The following is a 20,348-nucleotide window of genomic DNA, read 5'->3' as shown; positions in this document are numbered from 1 at the left end:
GTGAAGGGCTAGTGCCACAACAAATGAGCTGAGTATGTTCCACCAGCCTGCAGGAGAGAAACTGGAGGCTCTTGCTAGGTCTGCTATAGAAGCAGCACATGGCACTGCTGCAAAGCCATCATGGTGGCCCCTCCAGCCCCCCACCTCAACAGTGCCTAATATTTTAATGGCTAAAATTAGAAGTGTCAGGAATGCTAGCCATACGGCATTCCATCCTCCTGATTAGCAATAATAATTAGGGAGGAGAGAAACCAAAAAGGGTCCTAATTCTAAAGCAGGCAAAAGAACTTTTTAAAAAGGTTTTTAAAATTGGGCAAAAATAATGATGATGAGGAGGAGAGGAAAAAAGAGCAAAAGGGACTTGCAAGACAGTACAAACATATAATAACTGAAATACAGACTCTCCTGATTTCTACAGAGCCATAGGTATGCATGGCACTTCTTACTCTGTATCTTTCAGTACGATATGCGTACTGTGCATCACCATCTAGTGGTACAAAACTCCCCCAATCAGATTTAACTCCCCTCCGCCCCCCCCAGCCCACCCAAAACAGCAGGGTTCAATTCAATGATGAAGGTCTTTGATTCTGGTGCTCTCTCCCCACCTTTCTGTCTGCCCGCCCACTCCATGTTCCCAAGACCAAAGCGTTGGTTTTGGATTCCTAATTCAACTCAGTTTAAATTTTACCTTTGTAGCCTTGCGTCCGTTCTCCCAAGACAAACGCCTTTTGGCTCCCATGCTCCCACAAATACTAGTTCTACCTGTATTCTACTCTTCTTTTCACTGGCTATACTTCTTGATGGTTACTTTCGGCCATACTGCATTTTTCCAATATGCTACACTCACTGGGGTTTGGCAGGGCAGGGTAGTGGAGGAAGAAATAGGGAAAGATTTATTGGTGTGGTTAGTTCATTACTGTGGTTCGTTTTAGCACTGCCAGCTCCTCTGAGCTTCATCATCTTGGAATGTTGGCAAACACTCCCCCAAGGTCATGGGTTCATTTCCCTGGGAACATTTTATACCCACAAAACATTGGTTCATTTCAAGATATATTTAAGGTGAAAAATGCATTCAGCAATATTGGTTTATTGGGAGCGTGCCTTAAAAAGACAAATACAAAAGGGTTATTACAGAAAACAAACAGGTTTCTCTGCTCTCTGACATTTTTAAAGCTTTCGGCAAAGTAAATTTCAGAGAGAGGCCTCAGAGACTATCCTAGTTAGTTCTTACTTCTGTTTTGGTTGCTTCTACTGGGGTCCCCAGACCTGCTCCCTGACTGGTTGTCTTCTGAGGCAGGGCTGAAGGCTGGATTAACTAGACCTGGCTCATCCGTCATTAAGGCTATCGCTGCAGCTGCGGAGAGCTCTGGGCCAAGAGCCGCTACGGTTAAAGTGGCACTACAGTCTGGAGAGTCATCTTGTGAACGTCTCTTTCGTTCCTTGGTAAGGCCATAATGGGATGCTCCTTTACATCTAAGGCAAAGGCAAAGGGAAAGGATATGTTAGTAAAAGTTGCATTTAAAATATTACCTGCTTACGACGAGTGTCTGACATTGACGAATGATTAACAGTACCTAGAGTAATGATTGCAATTAAATCTTTTTCTTGATCTATGAAATACAGACACCAAAGAATGTGGGAAAATGCCAGCCCAGTCGAGGTTTCACAGAATTAAAAGAAATTGAATAGATGCCACTGAATAATTAGCAAAATTATTATTTTAATTGAGAAATCTACTTCAACAGACAATTAGCTAGATACAGCCTGTTGGTAGCTGTAGTTCTGTTGGGCACAAACGCGAGACACAGGCATAGCAGGTGATTGATCAAATCAAAGACCGGAATCCATAATCTGTCCTTTGTGTGCAATTAATGAAAGAGACCAGTGTGAGGCTTGAAAGCGTGTTTGTCTCAGCTTATGTTTGTGAAAGAAAAAGCCACATACACAGTACCTTTGTGAGCTCCTCACCATGACATATATTCTCTGTCAGAGGAGCTGTCACTCTGTTAGCGTAAAAAGAAAAGGAGGACTTGTGGCACCTTAGAGACTAACCAATTTATTTGAGCATAAGCTTTTCTGAGCTACAGCTCACTTCATCGGATGCATTCAGTGGAAAATACAGTGGGGAGATTTATATACAAAGAGAACATGAAACAATGGGTGTTACCATACACACTGTAACGAGAGTGATCAGGTAAGGTGAGCTATTACCAGCAGGAAAGCGGGGGGCTAGGGGGGACAGGGAAAACCTTTCGTAGTGATAATCAAGGTGGGCCATTTCCAGCAGTTGACAAGAACGTCTGAGGAACGGGGGGGGGGGGGGTAATAAACATGGGGAAATAGTTTTACTTTGTGTAATGTCCCATCCACTCCCAGTCTTTATTCAAGCCTAAGTTAATTGTATCCAGTCTGCAAATTAATTCCAATTCAGCAGTCTTTCGTTGGAGTCTGTTTTTGAAGTTTTTTTGTTGAAGAATTGCCACTTTTAGATCTGTAATCAAGTGACCAAAGAGACTGAAGTATTCTCTTACTGGTTTTTGAATGTTATAATTCTTGACGTCTGATTTGTGTCCATTTATTCTTTTACGTAGAGACTGTCCAGTTTGGCCAATGTACATAGATTCATAGATACTAAGGTCAGAAGGGACCATTATGATAATCTAGTCTGACCTCCTGCATAACGCAGGCCACAGAATTTCACCCACCCACTCCTGCAATAAACCTCTCACCTATGTCTGAGCTACTGAAGTCCTCAAATCATGGTTTAAAGACTTCAAGGAGCAGAGAATCCTCCAGCAAGTGACCCGTGCCCCATGCTACAGAGGAAGTTGAAAAACCTCCAGGGCCTCTTCCAATCTGCCCTGGAGGAAAATTCCTTCCCGACCCCAAATATGGCAATCAACTAAACCCTGAGCATATGGGTAAGATACTACAGAAAATTCTTTCCTGGGTAACTCAGATCCCACCCCATCTAACAGCCCATCACAGGGCATTAGGCCTATTTACCATGAATATTTAATTACCAAAACCATGTTATCCCATCATACCGTCTCCTCCATAAACTCATCGAGTTTAATCTTAAAGCCAAATAGATCTTTTGCCCCCACTGCTTCCCTTGGAAGGCTATTCCAAAACTTCACTCCTCTGATGGTTAGAAACCTTCGTCTAATTTCAAGTCTAAACTTCCTGGTGGCCAGTTTACATCCATTTGTTCTTGTGTCCACATTGGTACTGAGCTTAAATAATTCCTCTCCCTCTCTGGTATTTATCCCTCTGATATATTTATAGGGAGCAATCATATCTCCCCTCAACCTTCCTTCTAAACCTTGTTTAGTTAGGCTAAACAAGTCAAGCTCCTTGAGTCTCCTTTCATAAGACAAGTTTTCCATTCCTCGGACCATCCCAGTAGCCCTTCTCTGTACCTTTTCCAGTTTGAATTCATCCTTCTTAAACATGGGAGACCAGAACTGCACACAGAGGGGCATTGCTGGCACATGATGGCATATATCACATTGGTAGATGTGCAGGTGAACGAGCCTCTGATAGCGTGGCTGATGTGATTAGGCCCTGTGATGGTGTCCCCTGAATAGATATGTGAACACAGTTGGCAGTGGGCTTTGTTGCAAGGATAGGTTCCTGGGTTAGTGGTTCTGTTGTGTGGTTGCTGGTATTTGCTTCAGGTTGCGGGGCTGTCTAAGCAAGGACTGGCCTGTCTCCCAAGATCTGTGAGAGTGATGGGTCGTCCTTCAGGATAGGTTGTAGATCCTTGATGATGTGTTGGAGAGGTTTTAGTTGGGGGCTGAAGGTGATGGCTAGTGGCGTTCTGTTATTTTCTTTGTTGGGCCTGTCCTGTAGTACGTAACTTCTGGGTACTCTTCTGGCTCTGTCAATCTGTTTCTTCACTTCAGCAGGTGGGTATTGTAGTTGTAAGAATGCTTGATAGAGATCTTGTTTGTCTCTGTCTGAGGGGTTGGAGCAAATGCGGTTGTATCGTAGAGCTTGGCTGTAGACAATGGATTGAGTGGTGTGGTCTGGATGAAAGCTGGAGGCATGTAGGTAGGCATAGCGCTCAGTAGGTTTCCGGTATAGGGTGGTGTTCATGTGACCATCGCTTATTAGCACCGTAGTGTCCAGGAAGTGGATCTCTTGTGTGGACTGGTCCAGGCGGAGGTTGACGGTGGGATGGAAATCGTTGAAATCATGGTGGAATTCCTCAAGGGCTTCTTTTCCATGGGTCCAGATGACGAAGATGTCATCAGTGTAGCGCAAGTAGAGTAGGGGCATTAGGGGATGAGAACTGAGGAAGTGTTGTTCTAAGTCAGCCATAAAAATGTTGGCATACTGTGGGGCCATGCGGGTACCCATAGCAGTGCCACTGATTTGAAGGTATACATTGTCCCCAAATGTGAAATAGTTATGGGTAAGGACAAAGTCACAAAGTTCAGCCACTAGGTTAGCCATGACATTATCGGGGATAGGGTTCTTGATGGCTTGTAGTCCATCTTTGTGTGGAATGTTAGCGTAAAGGGCTTCTACATCCATAGTGGCCAGGATGGTGTTTTCAGGAAGATCACCGATGGATTGTAGTTTCCTCAGGAAGTCAGTGTTGTCTCAAAGACAGCTAGGAGTGCTGGTAGCGTAGGGCCTGAGGAGGGAGTCTACATAGCCAGACAATCCTGCTGTCAGGGTGCCAATGCCTGAGATGATGGGGCGTCCAGGATTTCCAGGTTTATGGATCTTGGGTAGCAGATAGTATACCCCTGGTCAGGGTTCCAGGGGTGTGTCTGTGTGGATTTGTTCTTGTGCTTTTTCAGGAAGTTTCTTGAGCAAATGGTGCAGTTTCTTTTGGTAATCCTCAGTGGGTAATGGCTTGTAGAAAGTGGTGTTGGAGAGCTGCCTAGCAGCCTCTTGTTCATATTCCGACCTATGCATGATGACGACAGCACCTTCTTTGTCAACCTTTTTGATTATGATGTCAGAGTTGTTTCTGAGGCTGGGGATGGCATTGTGTTCTGCACAATGATTATCACTACAAAAGGTTTTTCCTCCCCCGCTCTCCTCTGGTAATAGCTCACCTTACCTGATCACTCTCCTTACAGTGTGTACGGTAACACCCATTGTTTCATGTTCTCTGTATATATAAATTTCCGTACTGTATTTTCCACTGAATGTATCCGATGAAGTGAGCTGTAGCTCACGAAAGCTTATGCTCAAATAAATTGGTTAGTCTCTAAGGTGCCACAAGTCCTCCTTTTCTTTTCGCGGATACAGACTAACACGACTGCTACTCTGAAATCTGTTAGCGTAGCAGGACCTCTCTGTCCACAGAAGACATCTCTCCCTCTCCTTTTTCCTTTTAAACCTCTTCCTTGAGAGCAACTACTTCAAATCTGGGCTAGCACTGTTGATGAACCAGAACTTCAGATACAAATACCCCTGAATATGGGTGTATTCAACAATGGAATATCGGAACAATGAAGAACCAGACCCAGCTAGCTTGAACCACTTCACAGTAACACAGACACAGCTTAACACATTTAGAGCGAAAAATTCAACTGTGGCATTGTACGAGATAAAAAAACAACTCTTTTAAATTTAAATAAACTTATTTCAGAGCCCATTGTCTGTGTGTGATTTATCCTATATGACAGGACTGGGACCACACACACACAGTTGCTTTCAAAACTCCTAGGATTGCCTGAAGAAAGAAGGGTTCTGTGCTCCTACTGATTCCATATTTAATCAGAATCACGCACTAACCACAAAACCATGGAGGTTTAAGGGAACAACGCCTGTCACTTTTCTCCAGTGTCATTTCTACCCCATCACTGCAGCCATCACAAACATATTCACTGTAATGAATTCTGCTTTTTAATCATTGCCTAATGAGCTTGCCCTACTTACTGTTACTATTATATCTTCCTCATGGCTAAGGTTAACTGATGACTTTCATATAAATGCCCTCTAGGATGCAATCACAGAAATAGCTGCATAAGCCCTTAGGGACACAAAGCCTTTAGTAATATGTGGTGCACACATAGAGGATAATACATAATACATACAGTACATGATGCTGGTGGAGCATGCATCAGGAAAACTGTAACACATGGAACAGAGGCTCATGAAATTGCTTATGAAGATATTTTTGGGCATGTAGGAGAGTGTAGATGGCAGGTAGACAAGTTATAGAACTTGGTGTGTTCATTTCAGAACCGTATTTTAATTCAACTTACTGTTAATTACAGCAGTGGTGTTTTTAAGAGAGAGAATTAAAAATGGTTCCTGTAATACTAAATCATGTTTTATCCCCATTGTCGTGACACTGGTTCTGACATCAATTCCCTTTTGGGTAGAGAGCTGCCTCAGCTTATAAATACTCATGAGAGCTGAGCGACAAACGACAACTTGTCTTAGTATCTAACCAACTTGTGTACATTTCAGAGTTTGGCTCTTAACACCTGCGGCAGAGGCCAGTTTCAGAGCTTTCTCTCAAACAGAAGGAGAAGGGGTAGAAGAAAAACTCTCCTCTGGAACAGTGGCCTGGTTAAGTATTTTAAAGAGCCAGCAAAAAGTAAGTGTCCCCTGAAGGTCTTCAGATCTTGGGGGATGCTTATTCCAAAACAGGGCTCACAACAAAACCAGCAAAATAAAAAGTACCTATGTGGTGTAAGAACTCCCCTCAGGGAGTGGAGAGCTTTCCTCACTGCTGCAGCCCCTTCTAGCAAACTGGCCTTTTCCCTATGTGCTCTGGAAACTGGGTGCAGCTATCCTGTCTTATGCCCTAAAGGTCCTGAGGGAGGTCCTCTAAGTCCTTGCTTCCCACCACCCAGACAGACGTTGCCTTCTTTAGTTAGGGGGAACGGTGAATGGAGAACCAGGACCATGAGGGACCCCCTTTTGCGTCCTGAAAGGTCTGCATCACAAGTACAGATGTCTGGAAAATGGAAATCCTTTCCTGCAAAAAAAAAAAAATGTCACGTACTGAGTGCACCCTTGTCTCTCTGGCCCCGGAGTAGGGGGCAGACTGAGAGCCAGGGAAGCAGCAAATCAGAGTGCTCAGCCTCGGCTGCTCTCCTGGAAAGCTTCTGTTCATTTAGTTTTCAGCCAAGCAGAAATTTAGAAGACCATTCCAGGCAGAAGCCAGGGACCCATCATGTCAATATCCCCAATGGATTTTGTTTTTCTTTTCTTTTTTCCAAAATGGAAGTTTTCCTATGGAAATTTTTGGTTTTGCAGAAAAGGCTTTTTTTGTCAGAAAATCATTGCAATTAAAAATTCCCAACCAGCTCTGCTCACGACAACAAACCAGTCACAAGTTATTTGTGCAGGAAATAAAACATATGTGGAGAATTTGGAATAACCAATTTCAAAATGTTGCAATTGCCCAGTGAACATTCCACAATTAAACAAACAAAATGTTTGTTCTGAATTATTTGCCCATCTCTGATTACTATCTTCCTACCTCATGGACATGTTGAGCGGGTTCAGGATTTAATAGCAGAGAATGCTATGTAAGTATTTACTATTACTACAGAAGGTATTTGTAACATGCTGCTGTTACCATTCATGCACTAATACCCTTCTGCCTCAGCTAGAGTGAACTTTATTGGAGAGTAGACTATGCGTCAGATCACTGCCCCAACCTGGCCTAGCAGGAAACAATCAGTGGACTCAGGGCCAGATTTACACCTTACGTGCCCCTAGGCACAGCATCTTCAGTGTCCCCCCTGCCTACAGTTGACCCTTGTGTTTTCTGTAAAAAATGAAACGAAAAGAAATATAAACACAGCCTCCCCAGGAAGGAATGAGACCCTCCACCATGCACGGTGCTCCCAGCTCAGGGCTCAGCCCACCTGCCGCAGGCAAGGCACAATGGAGGGGACTGTACCTCTCCCCATGGAGAGTGGTCCCTGGGTGTCTTCCACCCCTCCCACAGCCCAACACGGCAGCCGCGCTCTGGCTCTGCCTGTGCAAGTGAATGGGGCACCGGCCATGCCCTTTCCTTTCCCTCCCCGGCATGGGGCAGAGGCAATGGGACAGATGAGATTAGGAAGGGCTGGGACATTCCCAGCACCTTCAGCAGCTGCTCTGCCCAGCTGCGGCTCAGAGAGCCCTCTGAGGTGGGCTGACTCGGACCCTCACCCTGCTCCAGCCCTACAGGCCGTGCCAGGAGCCCAGCCGCCCGCAGGGGAGCTTTACGTATTAACCATTTAACTTTTAACCCACTTTTAACATATAGGTGCCCCTAGAATACCAGCGCCCTTACGCATGTGCCCACTGTACCTAATTGGAAATCCGGCCCTGAGTGTGCTCCAGCCCTTGAGCTTCTTAGAGATGTTTCTCTGCAATGCACAGCACCTATCACTGTACAGTCACTGAAGATATTAAGTTCACTGCTCTTTTAAAGAGTAAGTACGCTACAGCTCATTAACTTAACTGGGATAAACACACCCTCCCCTTCAAACACAGCCCTGGATTGGTTTATAGTAAAAATAAAACAAGTTTGTTAACAAATGGACATAGTTAAGTGATACTAAGTAAAAGAGATAAAGGTAGACATGGTAACAAGCAAATTAAAGTGAAAACAAGCATCTAAAAAGACTAAACATAATCTATCAAGATACAGTCTTTGTTCAAGATGGTTTCTCTCACCCCCAGTATTCTTTCCAGCTTTCCATCACCGAGATCAAATAGCTTGGTTTCTTTTTTCCTAAGGTGTAAGAAAACGAGGGAGTCTCTCTCTCTCTCTCTCTGTGTTCCTTATATCCCCAAAGGGATGTCTTTGTCTTTCTTACAAATCAGGAACACCTCCTGGCGATTTAGTCTCCTGCCTCTCTCGAGTTCAGGCTCAGGATCACACTGGCCAGTTGAGTTCGATAATTTTGTTTACTGCTAATATGTAAATTGAGGTAAACCCACAATCCTTTGTCTAGAACAGACCTGTTTATTACCTTTACCTAGGGTAGGCTGTTTGGTCTTAAACATGTTCTAGTAACATCCTACAGGGGACATTTATAACTTCATACATAATATTAACCCATGCATTTTACAATGATATTAATAATCAGCATGCTATTAGTTTTCAAATGATACCTCAGAAGGCATATTTTATATCAACATTATTGCAGTAGTGTGTTGGGTGTGAACACAGTGGTGCATAGGTCACAATATTGTTTTAAACCAATGTCAGGTAGTTGATGATGTAAGAGACTCACAGCAGGGAACAACATCACCTAGCAACAAGACAGACCAGACTAACACCAAACTAGAAATTGGAGTATTTTTACCATGCAACCAAGGTTCAGTTAATTACACACCTAGGCCCCATCCTGCAAATGGATTTGCAGGGGCAGACCCTTACACTTGCATGAAGCCCCACTGGAGAAAATGAGACTCTGCACAGGCCCACAGGCCCACCAACATGGACCAAATTGCTGAATCGGTGCCAAAGTACTCTCTTTTACTTAACCTATACCACACCTTCTCTGGCCATCCCCAATCGCTTATGTTTATTCTGCTAAAGACTGACAGTTAACAGGGTCCAGCCAACTGGTTTGTTTCAGAGAAGAATTTCTTCTAACGTACACATGGATGGCAAGGTTTAAGATGTGGCTGACTGGCACTGTGTTCTAAGATGAAAGACATAGAATCATAGAATATCAGGGTTGGAAGGGACCTCAGGAGGTCATCTAGTCCAACCCCCTGCTCAAAGCAGGACCAATCCCCAATTAAATCATCCCAGCCAGGGCTTTGTCAAGCCTGACCTTAAAAACTTCTAAGGAAGGAGATTCTACCACCTCCCTAGGTAACGCATTCCAGTGTTTCACCATCCTCTTAGTGAAAAAGTTTTTCCTAATATCCAACCTAAACCTCCCCCATTGCAACTTGAGACCATTACTCCTTGTCCTGTCCTCTTCTACCACTGAGAATAGTCTAGAACCATCCTCTCTGGAACCACCTCTCAGGTAGTTGAAAGCAGCTATCAAATCCCCCCTCATTCTTCTCTTCTGCAGACTAAACAATCCCAGTTCCCTCAGCCTCTCCTCATAAGTCACGTGTTCCAGACCCCTAATCATTTTTGTTGCCCTTCGCTGGACTCTCTCCAATTTATCCACATCCTTCTTGTAGTGTGGGGCCCAAAACTGGACACAGTACTCCAGATGAGGCCTCACCAATGTCGAATAGAGGGGGACGATCACGTCCCTCGATCTGCTCGCTATGCCCTTACTTATACATCCCAAAATGCCATTGGCCTTCTTGGCAACAAGGGCACACTGCTGACTCATATCCAGCTTCTCAACCACTGTCATCCCTAGGTCCTTTTCTGCAGAACTGCTGCCTAGCCATTCGGTCCCTAGTCTGTAGCGGTGCATTGGGTTCTTCCGTCCTAAGTGCATCTTCTTCTAATTCTACCAGAAGAAGTTAAAAGACAGCCAAAGCTCTTTAAGTGTGAACACCCACTCTGTACCCTAAATAACTGTGGCAGGCATAAATCAGCAAGACTCTAGCAACCTTGCTTCAGATTCACATACTATCCCTAGAAGAAGAAAAACCTCAGACTTGCAATAAAATCTGCAGTGGCATCTCTTCACTTTCAAACATCCCTGTTTCACTTACGATGACACTGCTGAGATAACAGAAAACAGAATTAAGCAAATATGTTTCTCTAACCATGAATGGAGGCGACTGCTTAAGTAGAATCATATTTGTATGGTTTCAGCTTTCTTTTCTTTCATATGGCCGTGTTTGGCTCTCCAAACAGAGAGAGAGCCATGAAATGGCTACATGCCAGTACTAATTTTCTCTCTTGCTCTCACTAATACTCAGCGCCTTGATTTATGGCTGAAAAAGAGGAATGGAAAGGAAAGTAGGATCCCTGATTAGCATGGGCAAGTCACAAAAGCGATTAGAACACTGACTGGTGGCCAAGATGAATTGCAGATTTATGATCTCCTTCAGTTCTTCTGGACACCAATACTTTTGTGCTGCGACAGGATATAGAAACATTGGACTTGTCTTCATTGCTGGGGTAAGTCGACCTAAGTTACGCTACTCCAGCTATGTGAATAATGTGTGTAGGTAGGCAGACAGATGGATATTCAGAGTAAGAGAAAAATAAGATACTCAGGGCTCAAACCTTTGGGGTGCAGAATAAACATCAGCGATTTGGGATGCCTTTAACTCCTATGGATGGTCAACAGGATTTGAGGGCCCTCAGCAATCATATGTTCAAGCTTTAAGCTGTTTTATCCCACCAATCCTAAAAATATGCTAATGGGCCTGACTCAGAGAAGTGCTGAGCACCCTCAACTTCTGTGGATCCCAATGGTGGTGGAACTTTATATGATTCACTTATTGCCTTGTAGGATTGACCCATATTCTACAAAACACGTTTTAGAAATGAAATGAAAACTAGGATTTTTCTGACGAATATGTCATTTAAAGAGGGAGACCTGAAAAGAGGTAATTAAATAAAATCTAACCCCAAAAGATTAGATGATGGAAAGCCTATGTTGCTCATTAAACATCAGTGGTCCCACAATGCTAGAACATTCTCATCTCCGTCAATGATTAGATATAAAAGATATGTACTGTAGATTAGCTATGTGTACATCTTCACAAGGAGTTAACCTGGCATTTGGACAGTTCCATATGCTTAAATATTCCCCATTAATAGCTGTCAACTTCACTTCTGGTTTCTGAATCCTTCCAGGAGCCTCCAGAGAACAAGCACTGGTATTAAGCAGGCAATCCTGCCTATCAGGTTTGCCTTATAATAATAAAATGATAGACACAATCCTTTCAATAGCAAATGAGCACCACAGTTAGTGAAACTGCAGACCATTCAAAATTCTGATGCTTTCAGATTTTAACTGAGGGGTCCATGTTCTCTTTGCAAAAGAGCCTAATCAAAATCAGAACTTTTATACAATGGCTCTACTTTTTTATAGTGGCCGAATCAAGTTGTTTGGTGCAAAAACAAGTGAAGACCGAGTGAAATTTCTGTGAAGTACTGCAATTATGTGCCTCATAACTAATAGAATCTGCTACAGTGACTTTGTGTCCTTCAGACTGCATGGAGGGGTTCATCCTGAATTAGATGTTAAAACGCAGCCACAAATCTGTTAATTGCTTGATGTATTTTTCATGTTTGTTGTTCAGTGTTTTGATCATTTGATTATATTTAAACAAGAATAATTAGTTACCCAGAAATCTCAAGCATATCTCAGCATGATCTTCCCCTCCTACCATACTTCGTAAGTAAGAAAACTGCATAACAGAGAGAAGACAATATTGGCAAGGGCAGTACTAATACAACTCATAATAAATTAGGGGGAGGTTTTTTTTTATGAGTTGTGGGCTTATCTGTGTTTTGATTATAAAATCGAAGCCTTTAAATGATACAAAACACACATCTCACGTTAAAGAACGTAAGTGGGTGGTGACATATTTTTGCTTCCCCAGTATTGGTGTTTAGTTTTGAGAGAGAGGAGATTGTCTGTGATGTGGGGCAGGATGGAAATGGAGCACTTGTAAATAGTTTTATTTCAATCTTTTGTGTCAGCGGATTAATATTTTGTGTCTTATAATATTAATTCTGTACACACTTTACATAAAATTTCCTTGGCAATAGCTAAGTAAAATACCCATCAAGTAACAGACTAAACACACCAACTTGGTTGAGATCAAAATGTCTGGTTTTAAGCTACTGTTGACATAAAACAAGAATATAAATGTCCAGATCTGAAATATAGAACAGTTTAAAAGCATCACATTCAATTTCAGGGAGCTTCCAATCAGGATCTTATTTTTACTAATCTGTTGCCTGAAGTAGTTAGAGATTTTTGACAGCAGCCCCAGGCATATTATGACAAACAATGAACACTGTCTTAACACCGTGTTCCATCAAATAAAAAGGTGTAAATAGTAGCCCAGAAGTCTGGATTTAGTGACACTTGCCTCTGACCTTAATGACCCTTAGATCCCCCAAGGCCTCTTTTAGGTCAGCCTAAGTATTCAGATTTCCACTGTGGGCATGTCTTGGTAGAGACTAAAAATTCTGAAAGAGGATTTGCTTCATGCCAACAAAGGTCAGAAATTGGCCTCTGCTAAAATGGTAGTAAAAAAGAAGATATAAATCAGGTGCCCATGTATGCGTTGCACATGTGCGTGTGTTGACAGCAGTGGGTGTGGAAAGGAGCATCACAGAATGTTAAAAATACATTTTTGTTATTTTAATAAGTAATTCTTCTGACCTGTTAACTTCATGATCTGACATTTAACAAGGAGCAAAAAACAGTTTAAAACATAAGTGAATCAGACTGTCTTGCACAAAACCCTGAACCAGCAGGGGCTCCTTGTAGGGGGGAACGGAACATTTCCTGGCTTACTACACAGCTGTAGTTTCCTGGCTTTCAACGTAAATGAGTATTGACACTGGAATAAAAAGTAGATTAAGTCACACTACTGAATAAACTTCTCATTACACTGGAGGTTCTGTAGACCTAACAGATCCAGCAGCAGACCTTGCTCATCTAACTGTAGTAAAGCCCTGGTATCCAGTCCTACTAAATGCCCAGGGCTCTTGCTATGATTATCACTGGAAGAGGATTTGGTTAAGTGCGATATTGTGAGCTGCTGATTTTCAGAATTAGAACATTCCTTTATTTTCATGCCTATTGGGTAGGCAAAATCTCCTTTGGTGATGGTTTAATGGTATTAAAAACATTCCCTGGAATATGCTAAAATAACAACAACAACAACAACGAAGAAATAGTCTGGCATTTTGGTGAGGTATTCTGGTAATCCATTAAAATACACACAGGATAAAACCAAATATAAAGGTTTAAGAAGTCCTTGTTCAGCCATAGTACAAATATCACAGGTATATTGATTATAGTCCTACATGGTAAGTAACACTGATTACTCTGTAAAAATTACAAAATGCATTCTTCTTTTAAATTTCTAATTTTTTCATAATAACAGAATTGTTGATAATACAAGGTATTTACTTGTCTAAGAAGTGAGAGCATAATTCTGTCAGCCATTGACTTTTTAATGTGAACAGGATCAGGCCATAAGGGAGGGAATGAGATATGGAAGAGAAGGTAATATTCGAGCAGAGATGGTATAGCTCATAAATTATGCTTTTTATCTGTAGAACAAAGCACTTTAGAAATAATGGTAAGGATATGTATCCCTCTTTTACAGATGGGGAAACTGAGGCATGTGACAATGAAATGACTTTCCCACAGTTGCAGAGGAAAGTAGTGTCAGAGCTGGCAATAAAATACAGGTCTCCTGATTTCTAGTCCAGTGCCCAACACGCTGTACCATGCTAGTAAAGTTTAATCAAAGAAAATTCCTTGACTATTGAAATTAAAAAGTCATGGAAACACTCCCATTGAAGTTAGGCTTCATAACATTTGTTTTTGCCACATTTAAAATTTGGGCCTAAATTGCCCAGATGGTTTCCCTTTACATTCCTAATCTTGCTGGCAATGCATGTTTTCTTTCATGCTTCCTACAATGAAAGTTACAGTTAAACTGTAGATTAAGTAATAGATAAAAAGTGGTTACTGATTCTTTAGAACTGTCTTTTGTACAGAACCTAGCACAATGGGGCCCAGCTTCTGATCTGGAGCTCTTGGTGCTGATGTTATATAAATATTAAATAATATTTTTTTAAAAAGTAATCTCTAACACTATGTCAATTACACTTTGATCAAAGTTACTCCTGGAAACCACTCTACACCTGAATACACTGAGGATTTTCTGGGGAATATATATTAAACACCCCCCCCCTTTGCTTCAGTCTCTTCAGGTCTGTCAGACAATTGGCCCTTTTATGTATGATTATAAATAAAATAAAACAAAAAACAAAAAATCTTATTCACTACAGTCTTTTTTTTAATTACACCCATTTAGCTAACAAAGATTCCAAGGTAAGCGACTGACACCATACCAGCTCAGCACAAATTGTATTAGCCCATTTACTCTCCCTCCAATTAAAATACAATGTATAGAAAAGAAAAATAGTAAGAGGGCAATATTTTTAAAGATTTTTTTAACACTATATAGCATTATGTCCAAATGGGGAGTCCAGTTTTCAGTTTGGGTGCTTTGTTCCAAATCTGGAAACTCAAACATGCAACTAAAATGGGCAGCAGAGCACCAAAATATCCAATGGCAGAATTGGGTACCCAGACTTAGGGATCAGTGCTTCAAAATTAGACTGGGTGTACACTGATCCCTCTCAGTCACACTCCCTAGCAATGCACATCCTGCTTTACCTTGCTGCTGCTATAAAATGGATCTGGATACTTTTTTTTAAAAGCAGTGAGACACTCTTGAAATTATTTCAAAGTGTATATTGTTTCTGACAGGTTCTGACATCTTGGTGACTCAGTCAATCAGCCTGCAGCCATACCACATCCTTCTGTGATTTCGTTAGCATCACAAGTCAAACTGGTTTGAATCTAGTTAGCAGCAACAGCAGACCCTCAAGGAAAACCAAGGTGATGTAGGAAATGATGCTGGTTCAGTATTGACTCAGAAAGGAGAGCAATTACACTCTACCTCCTTAAAATTGTGATGACCCTACACCTTCAGAAGTGAGTAAGCAGCTCAGAAAATAAACACTCGCAGCACATTCACTGCATGGCTCACCTCCTGCTAGAATTTACAGGGTGGAGGAACTAGCCACATCATGTAAGCACAAGGTGACCCAAGGCCATTGGCAGCAGCAACATCTCAGAGCTCCAGTGGGACATCGACACTTGCGACCAGCAGACTGCAACACACGGTGGGTACTGGATGTGCTGACAGACTGAATCCAGACATATTTAAAACAAATCTTTCTTGCTTTCTGTAAATATTATTGTAACAGCCTGTCAATGCAGATAGCTAATCCACCCAAACTGACCAGCTTTTCAATATGTAATACTCTTACAGTTACAACAGGAAATTTTCTTCAGTTCCAAAAAAACCCATCCCTGATACAAATTCTGTGGATAAAAAGTTTTTAACCATGGGGGACAGACTAAACAAATTCACAGATGCATTCAAATATTTATATTAACGACTTGCTCATTGGGTTCTATCTTTGTGGCTGTTTGCAATGCCCCGTACGTTTGGTCCTTGGTTTATCTAGTTTCATCTGACTGTACCTTTTGTGGTTTAGGCACTATTAAATTGCTAGTGGAATGAATTCTCTTCCTGGAAGGCAGAGAGAAGATTCTCAGCAGTCATCACTTTTTGTTTACCAGGGCGGATATATGGGGGAGGAGGAGGAAAAGGGAAGAAATACCTAACATCTTAATGGCTGTAAACATAACAAGGGACTCACAGCAAACTATTTTCTGGTTTTTTTTTTTGGTTTTTTTTTTAAAGAAAACAAGCTTGGAGGGGGATGTTGCAACATCGTGCACCAAGGACAGCTGCGGACTTAGATCTTTGCATTACAGTAGAGCTTTCAAAAAGGAACTCGAATAGTTCTACTAAAGTTACCACTTCAGTTTACAGTTTTCAGTACATGGTACTATTTACTAAGGGCTTGTCTACAGGGGGAAACTGACCAGAATAGCTAATATGGAATAATTTTCATTGTTGTTTGCAGTGTTGTTGTAGCCATGTCAGTCCCAGGATAGTAGAGAGAAAAGGTAGATGAAGTAGTATCTTATATTGGACCAACTTCTATTGGTGAAAGAGACCCACTATTGAGCTATACCAACCTGAAGAAGAGCTCTGTGTAGCTCAGAAACATGTCTCTTTCATAAACAGAAGTTGATCCAATAAAAGATACTCCCTCACCCACCTTGTCTCTTTATTACAAAATAAGGTATTCTACAACAGCTATTCCAAAAAGCTCGTCATTTGGACATACTTACTCTGGAAATAAGAGTGTGTCTTTCTTTAGTTTAGCTTGATCACAGTCAATTAAATTAAACCAGAAAAAGGCACTCTTTTTCCAGACTAGCTATAAGCATTTTTAATTCACACTCTACCTTATTCCAGAATAACTTCCCTGTGTAGACAAGCCCTCAGTTAGGAGCAAATTGCCCCTCACAAGACTCTGGGCACTGACAGGGAACTGGGGAAATCCTCAGAGGAAATATAGGGTGGAGTCTTCCCTAGGCTCTTCCAAGCTACTGTTCCAGGTTCTGCAGCCACAAGTCCCCACAATAGGATAAGGCAGGGTAAGACCATAACATCTACAAAAAGGTGGGTCACTATGTCCTCCCTAGCTGCCCTTGCATACAGCCATGCAGGGAGCCACTGGTGAGTAGGTTCCACATACAGAGATACCCCACCAAGGCACAGTCTCCCCAAATTCTACTCCCCCAATTTCTGCACTGGAAGTGCACTGACTTTGATGCAAGAGGATCTAGTATTCCAGATGAAGGATAGGATTCACTCCTTTGCATGCAGAACCTACTATTGCTTACGTGCGTCTCATAGTTGCAATATCTGCACCGATACCTCTATTGTGCAAGAATCAAAATGTCTTCTCCAATACATGCTTTTAAATGTCAGACTTGTTCCAATTCCATCACATAGGAGAGACCCTGAAAGCAGTGATTTCAAACCAGAAACTCTTTAAATTTGATTTTAAAAAAAGATCAATATAATGTAAGTTATTTCTACTTGCAAGTCAATGAAAGTATTTATCCCCTTACTCTGACCTACCCAGGCTCCCGTATACCTGAGTAGGGATTGGATGTGAATAACACAATGCAGTGAATCAGCAGGTCATTCTGATATTTGGAGCAATTTGGGGTTATTCTCTTTTTTCCTTTGCAATGTTCTTTCAGTGGATTAATCTTGAGAAATATCACTAACATAGGTGCTTTGCCTGATTTGGAAAAAAAAATCTTAAATTAGAAGACACTTTTCTTGGTCAACACCCTGTACTAAAGAACTTACTTAATTATCCTGTACAAAAAGGTAAATCCAGTCAACCCAGGAGCTGTGATTCAATGTCAATGAGCAGGCGATCTCGTCTTCCAGTCAGAGCAAGGCACTGGGATTCAGCGAAGAGGAGCTCTGTTTCACACTCTGCCATTGGCTTGCTGTGTGACTACGGGAAGGTCACTTGGGCTAAAATTTTCAGAACTAGCCTCTAAGAGTTCTGATCCTTCAAACACTTAAATACCTGCTTAAGTGTATATACAGGAGTAGCCCCGTTGAAATTAATGGCACTATTAGTGTATGTGAAGTTAAATGCATTTGTAAGTGGTTAAAGGATCAGAGATTAATATCAGATGCCTTATATGCAGGGTTGCATTTATGGAACAGAGCCAGAATTTGGCCCAGGAGAGGCAGTTGGGTCCTGTGAATAGATTGCGTGAGACTCATCAGACCCAGATTATATTGCTGGCTCTGCCACTAACCAGCTGTGGTACTTTGGGAAAGTCATTTTGCCTACCTGTGGCTGTCTCTCCTCAAGCCGTCTGTTTTATCTATTACAACTGAAAGCTCTTTGGGGCATGGACTGTTTCTTACTATGTGTTTGTACAGCATCTTGCACTGATCTGAGTGGGGTTCTATGTACTACTGTAGTACAAATACTAATAGTGAGGGGAAAACACTCCTAGACCCCTAACTGTACGGAGAGCATTGTCATGCTATTTCAGCACTTCTACCGGGAAGAACAGAGGGCAGTGAAAATAAAATCCATGACTTTTTGAATTTCTAATTAGCTCAAGGCTTTGGTTGATTTATTTCATTTGCAAGCTAGCTGAGCTGGGAACCTGACACATTGTCTGGATCTACATCCAAATGTTGCCAATAGTTCAAGGGTGCTTGAATCTGAGGTTCCACTTCAGGATCATTGTTCATCTAAACTAGTTTGCTCATCCTAAGTATTAACAAAGTGTCATTGGTTTGAGAGGTCTGCTAAAAACTAAAAAGAATTTTTTTCTCCAATATGAATAGTTTAAAAGACCTGGAAATAGCGTTCTTCGTGAAGGATGGCAGAGGAGGGGAGAATGATAACAACAAGAGCTTCTCTGACACAAGGGACCTTGGATGGAACAGCCGTTATTTTTTGGAAGCATTAAAAGAAAAAAAAAAGTGTGATGGGAGGTCATTAGCAGACACCACAATAGATATTTCCAAGTTGATGCTTTATATACTCAGATTCTTTTCTTTAAAATGCATCTCAAGAAGGTCTGGGTATGACAAACTTTATGTGTAATGAAGGCAGTTTTAAAAACAAATTTAATTCCATGGTGAGTCATAACCATTCATCATCAAATCTCTTAGGACCAGGTTTGCCTGGGTGATCAGCACAACCCTGGGCCTCAGCAACCTCCAGCTTCCATTACAGAGACACTGGCAACTAGCACAGGCAGGAGCAGCCTGATCTAACCCACTGTCAGACTTCCTTAACTTGCAGCGTGTGTACGCGGGGAGATAATCCCATTTAAAAAAAAAAAGCAGCCTAGGAGACAGCATTTTAGTACCTCTTGCACCATTGTGCTGAGTACTTCTTGGCTGAAGCTTAGGGTCCTCATTGGGAAGTCTCATTTTTTGCCACTCCCACTCAGTCAGCTGTGCTGCTTTATCAGGAATATCTAATTTAAAAGGGACTCTTCTTAAATTGTAACAAACAATTGTCTGAAGTCAGAAAGATATGGTGTGTGTTTCTAACAGGGAAAGATAAATATATACAAAAAAAATGCAAGAACTCACAGCTACTTAGGAACTGCTTTAATTCCTGCCATCCTCACTAGGAAAAGGAAAAGCTCATGGAGTCTGAGGTCTGTGAAGCTCACAAGCGACTATTTTTTGCGTACACAGGATCTGCAGAAACAGGAGTTTGTGAAACTTTACTTATGTAATTTAAACTCCTTCATTCCTGCACCTCCAAGAGCGATTCAGTTTTTAAAAGTTAATGTTGTTCAAGCTAAAAGGGAGATAGAGGTACCTTGCTCTAAAAAAAAGCTTGCATTTTTAAAGAGGGGGTGTGCATGTGTTCATACATATGCAACTATCCACATGCACAACGCCTGTTTCTCCTCTCATTTACTCTGGTGTAAATCAAGAGTCATCTCACCAAAATCAGTGAGTAACACCAGTACAAAACTAGTGTGAGAGAAGAATGAAGCCTACTGATGAGCCTTTCTTCCGCTCACTGCTACATTTTTCAGTTTCTGTGTTTGAGTTTCACTCTACCCACTCCCTGCTCCATTTTCACACTTTTTTCCCTAGATTTCCCTCCCCACATACACACATTCATTTTTAAAAACAGTCTCTCCTAAGGGAAACACAAACTCAAAAGCATCAGAGCCACACTTCTGAACTCACAAATTTCAAGTTCTCCCATCCTCAACTGTCACAGCTAA

General features: G+C 41.8%; 1 protein-coding gene across 1 annotated transcript in view; it reads right to left on the bottom strand.

The window, feature by feature from the left end:
• Positions 1–20,348, bottom strand: part of LNX1 (ligand of numb-protein X 1) — an 86,696-nt gene that overhangs the window by 52,042 nt on the left and 14,306 nt on the right. Inside the window, exon 2 of the mRNA XM_077815635.1 lies at positions 1,232–1,473. Coding sequence (XP_077671761.1) covers positions 1,232–1,473 — 242 coding nt within the window. The remainder of the gene's footprint in view (positions 1–1,231; positions 1,474–20,348) is intronic.

Source organism: Eretmochelys imbricata, chromosome 4 (assembly GCF_965152235.1).
Source record: "Eretmochelys imbricata isolate rEreImb1 chromosome 4, rEreImb1.hap1, whole genome shotgun sequence".
NCBI classification, from domain to species: Eukaryota; Metazoa; Chordata; order Testudines; family Cheloniidae; genus Eretmochelys; species Eretmochelys imbricata.
Note: the sequence above shows the minus strand (reverse complement) of the source record. Positions and strands in the feature narration are given on the sequence as shown.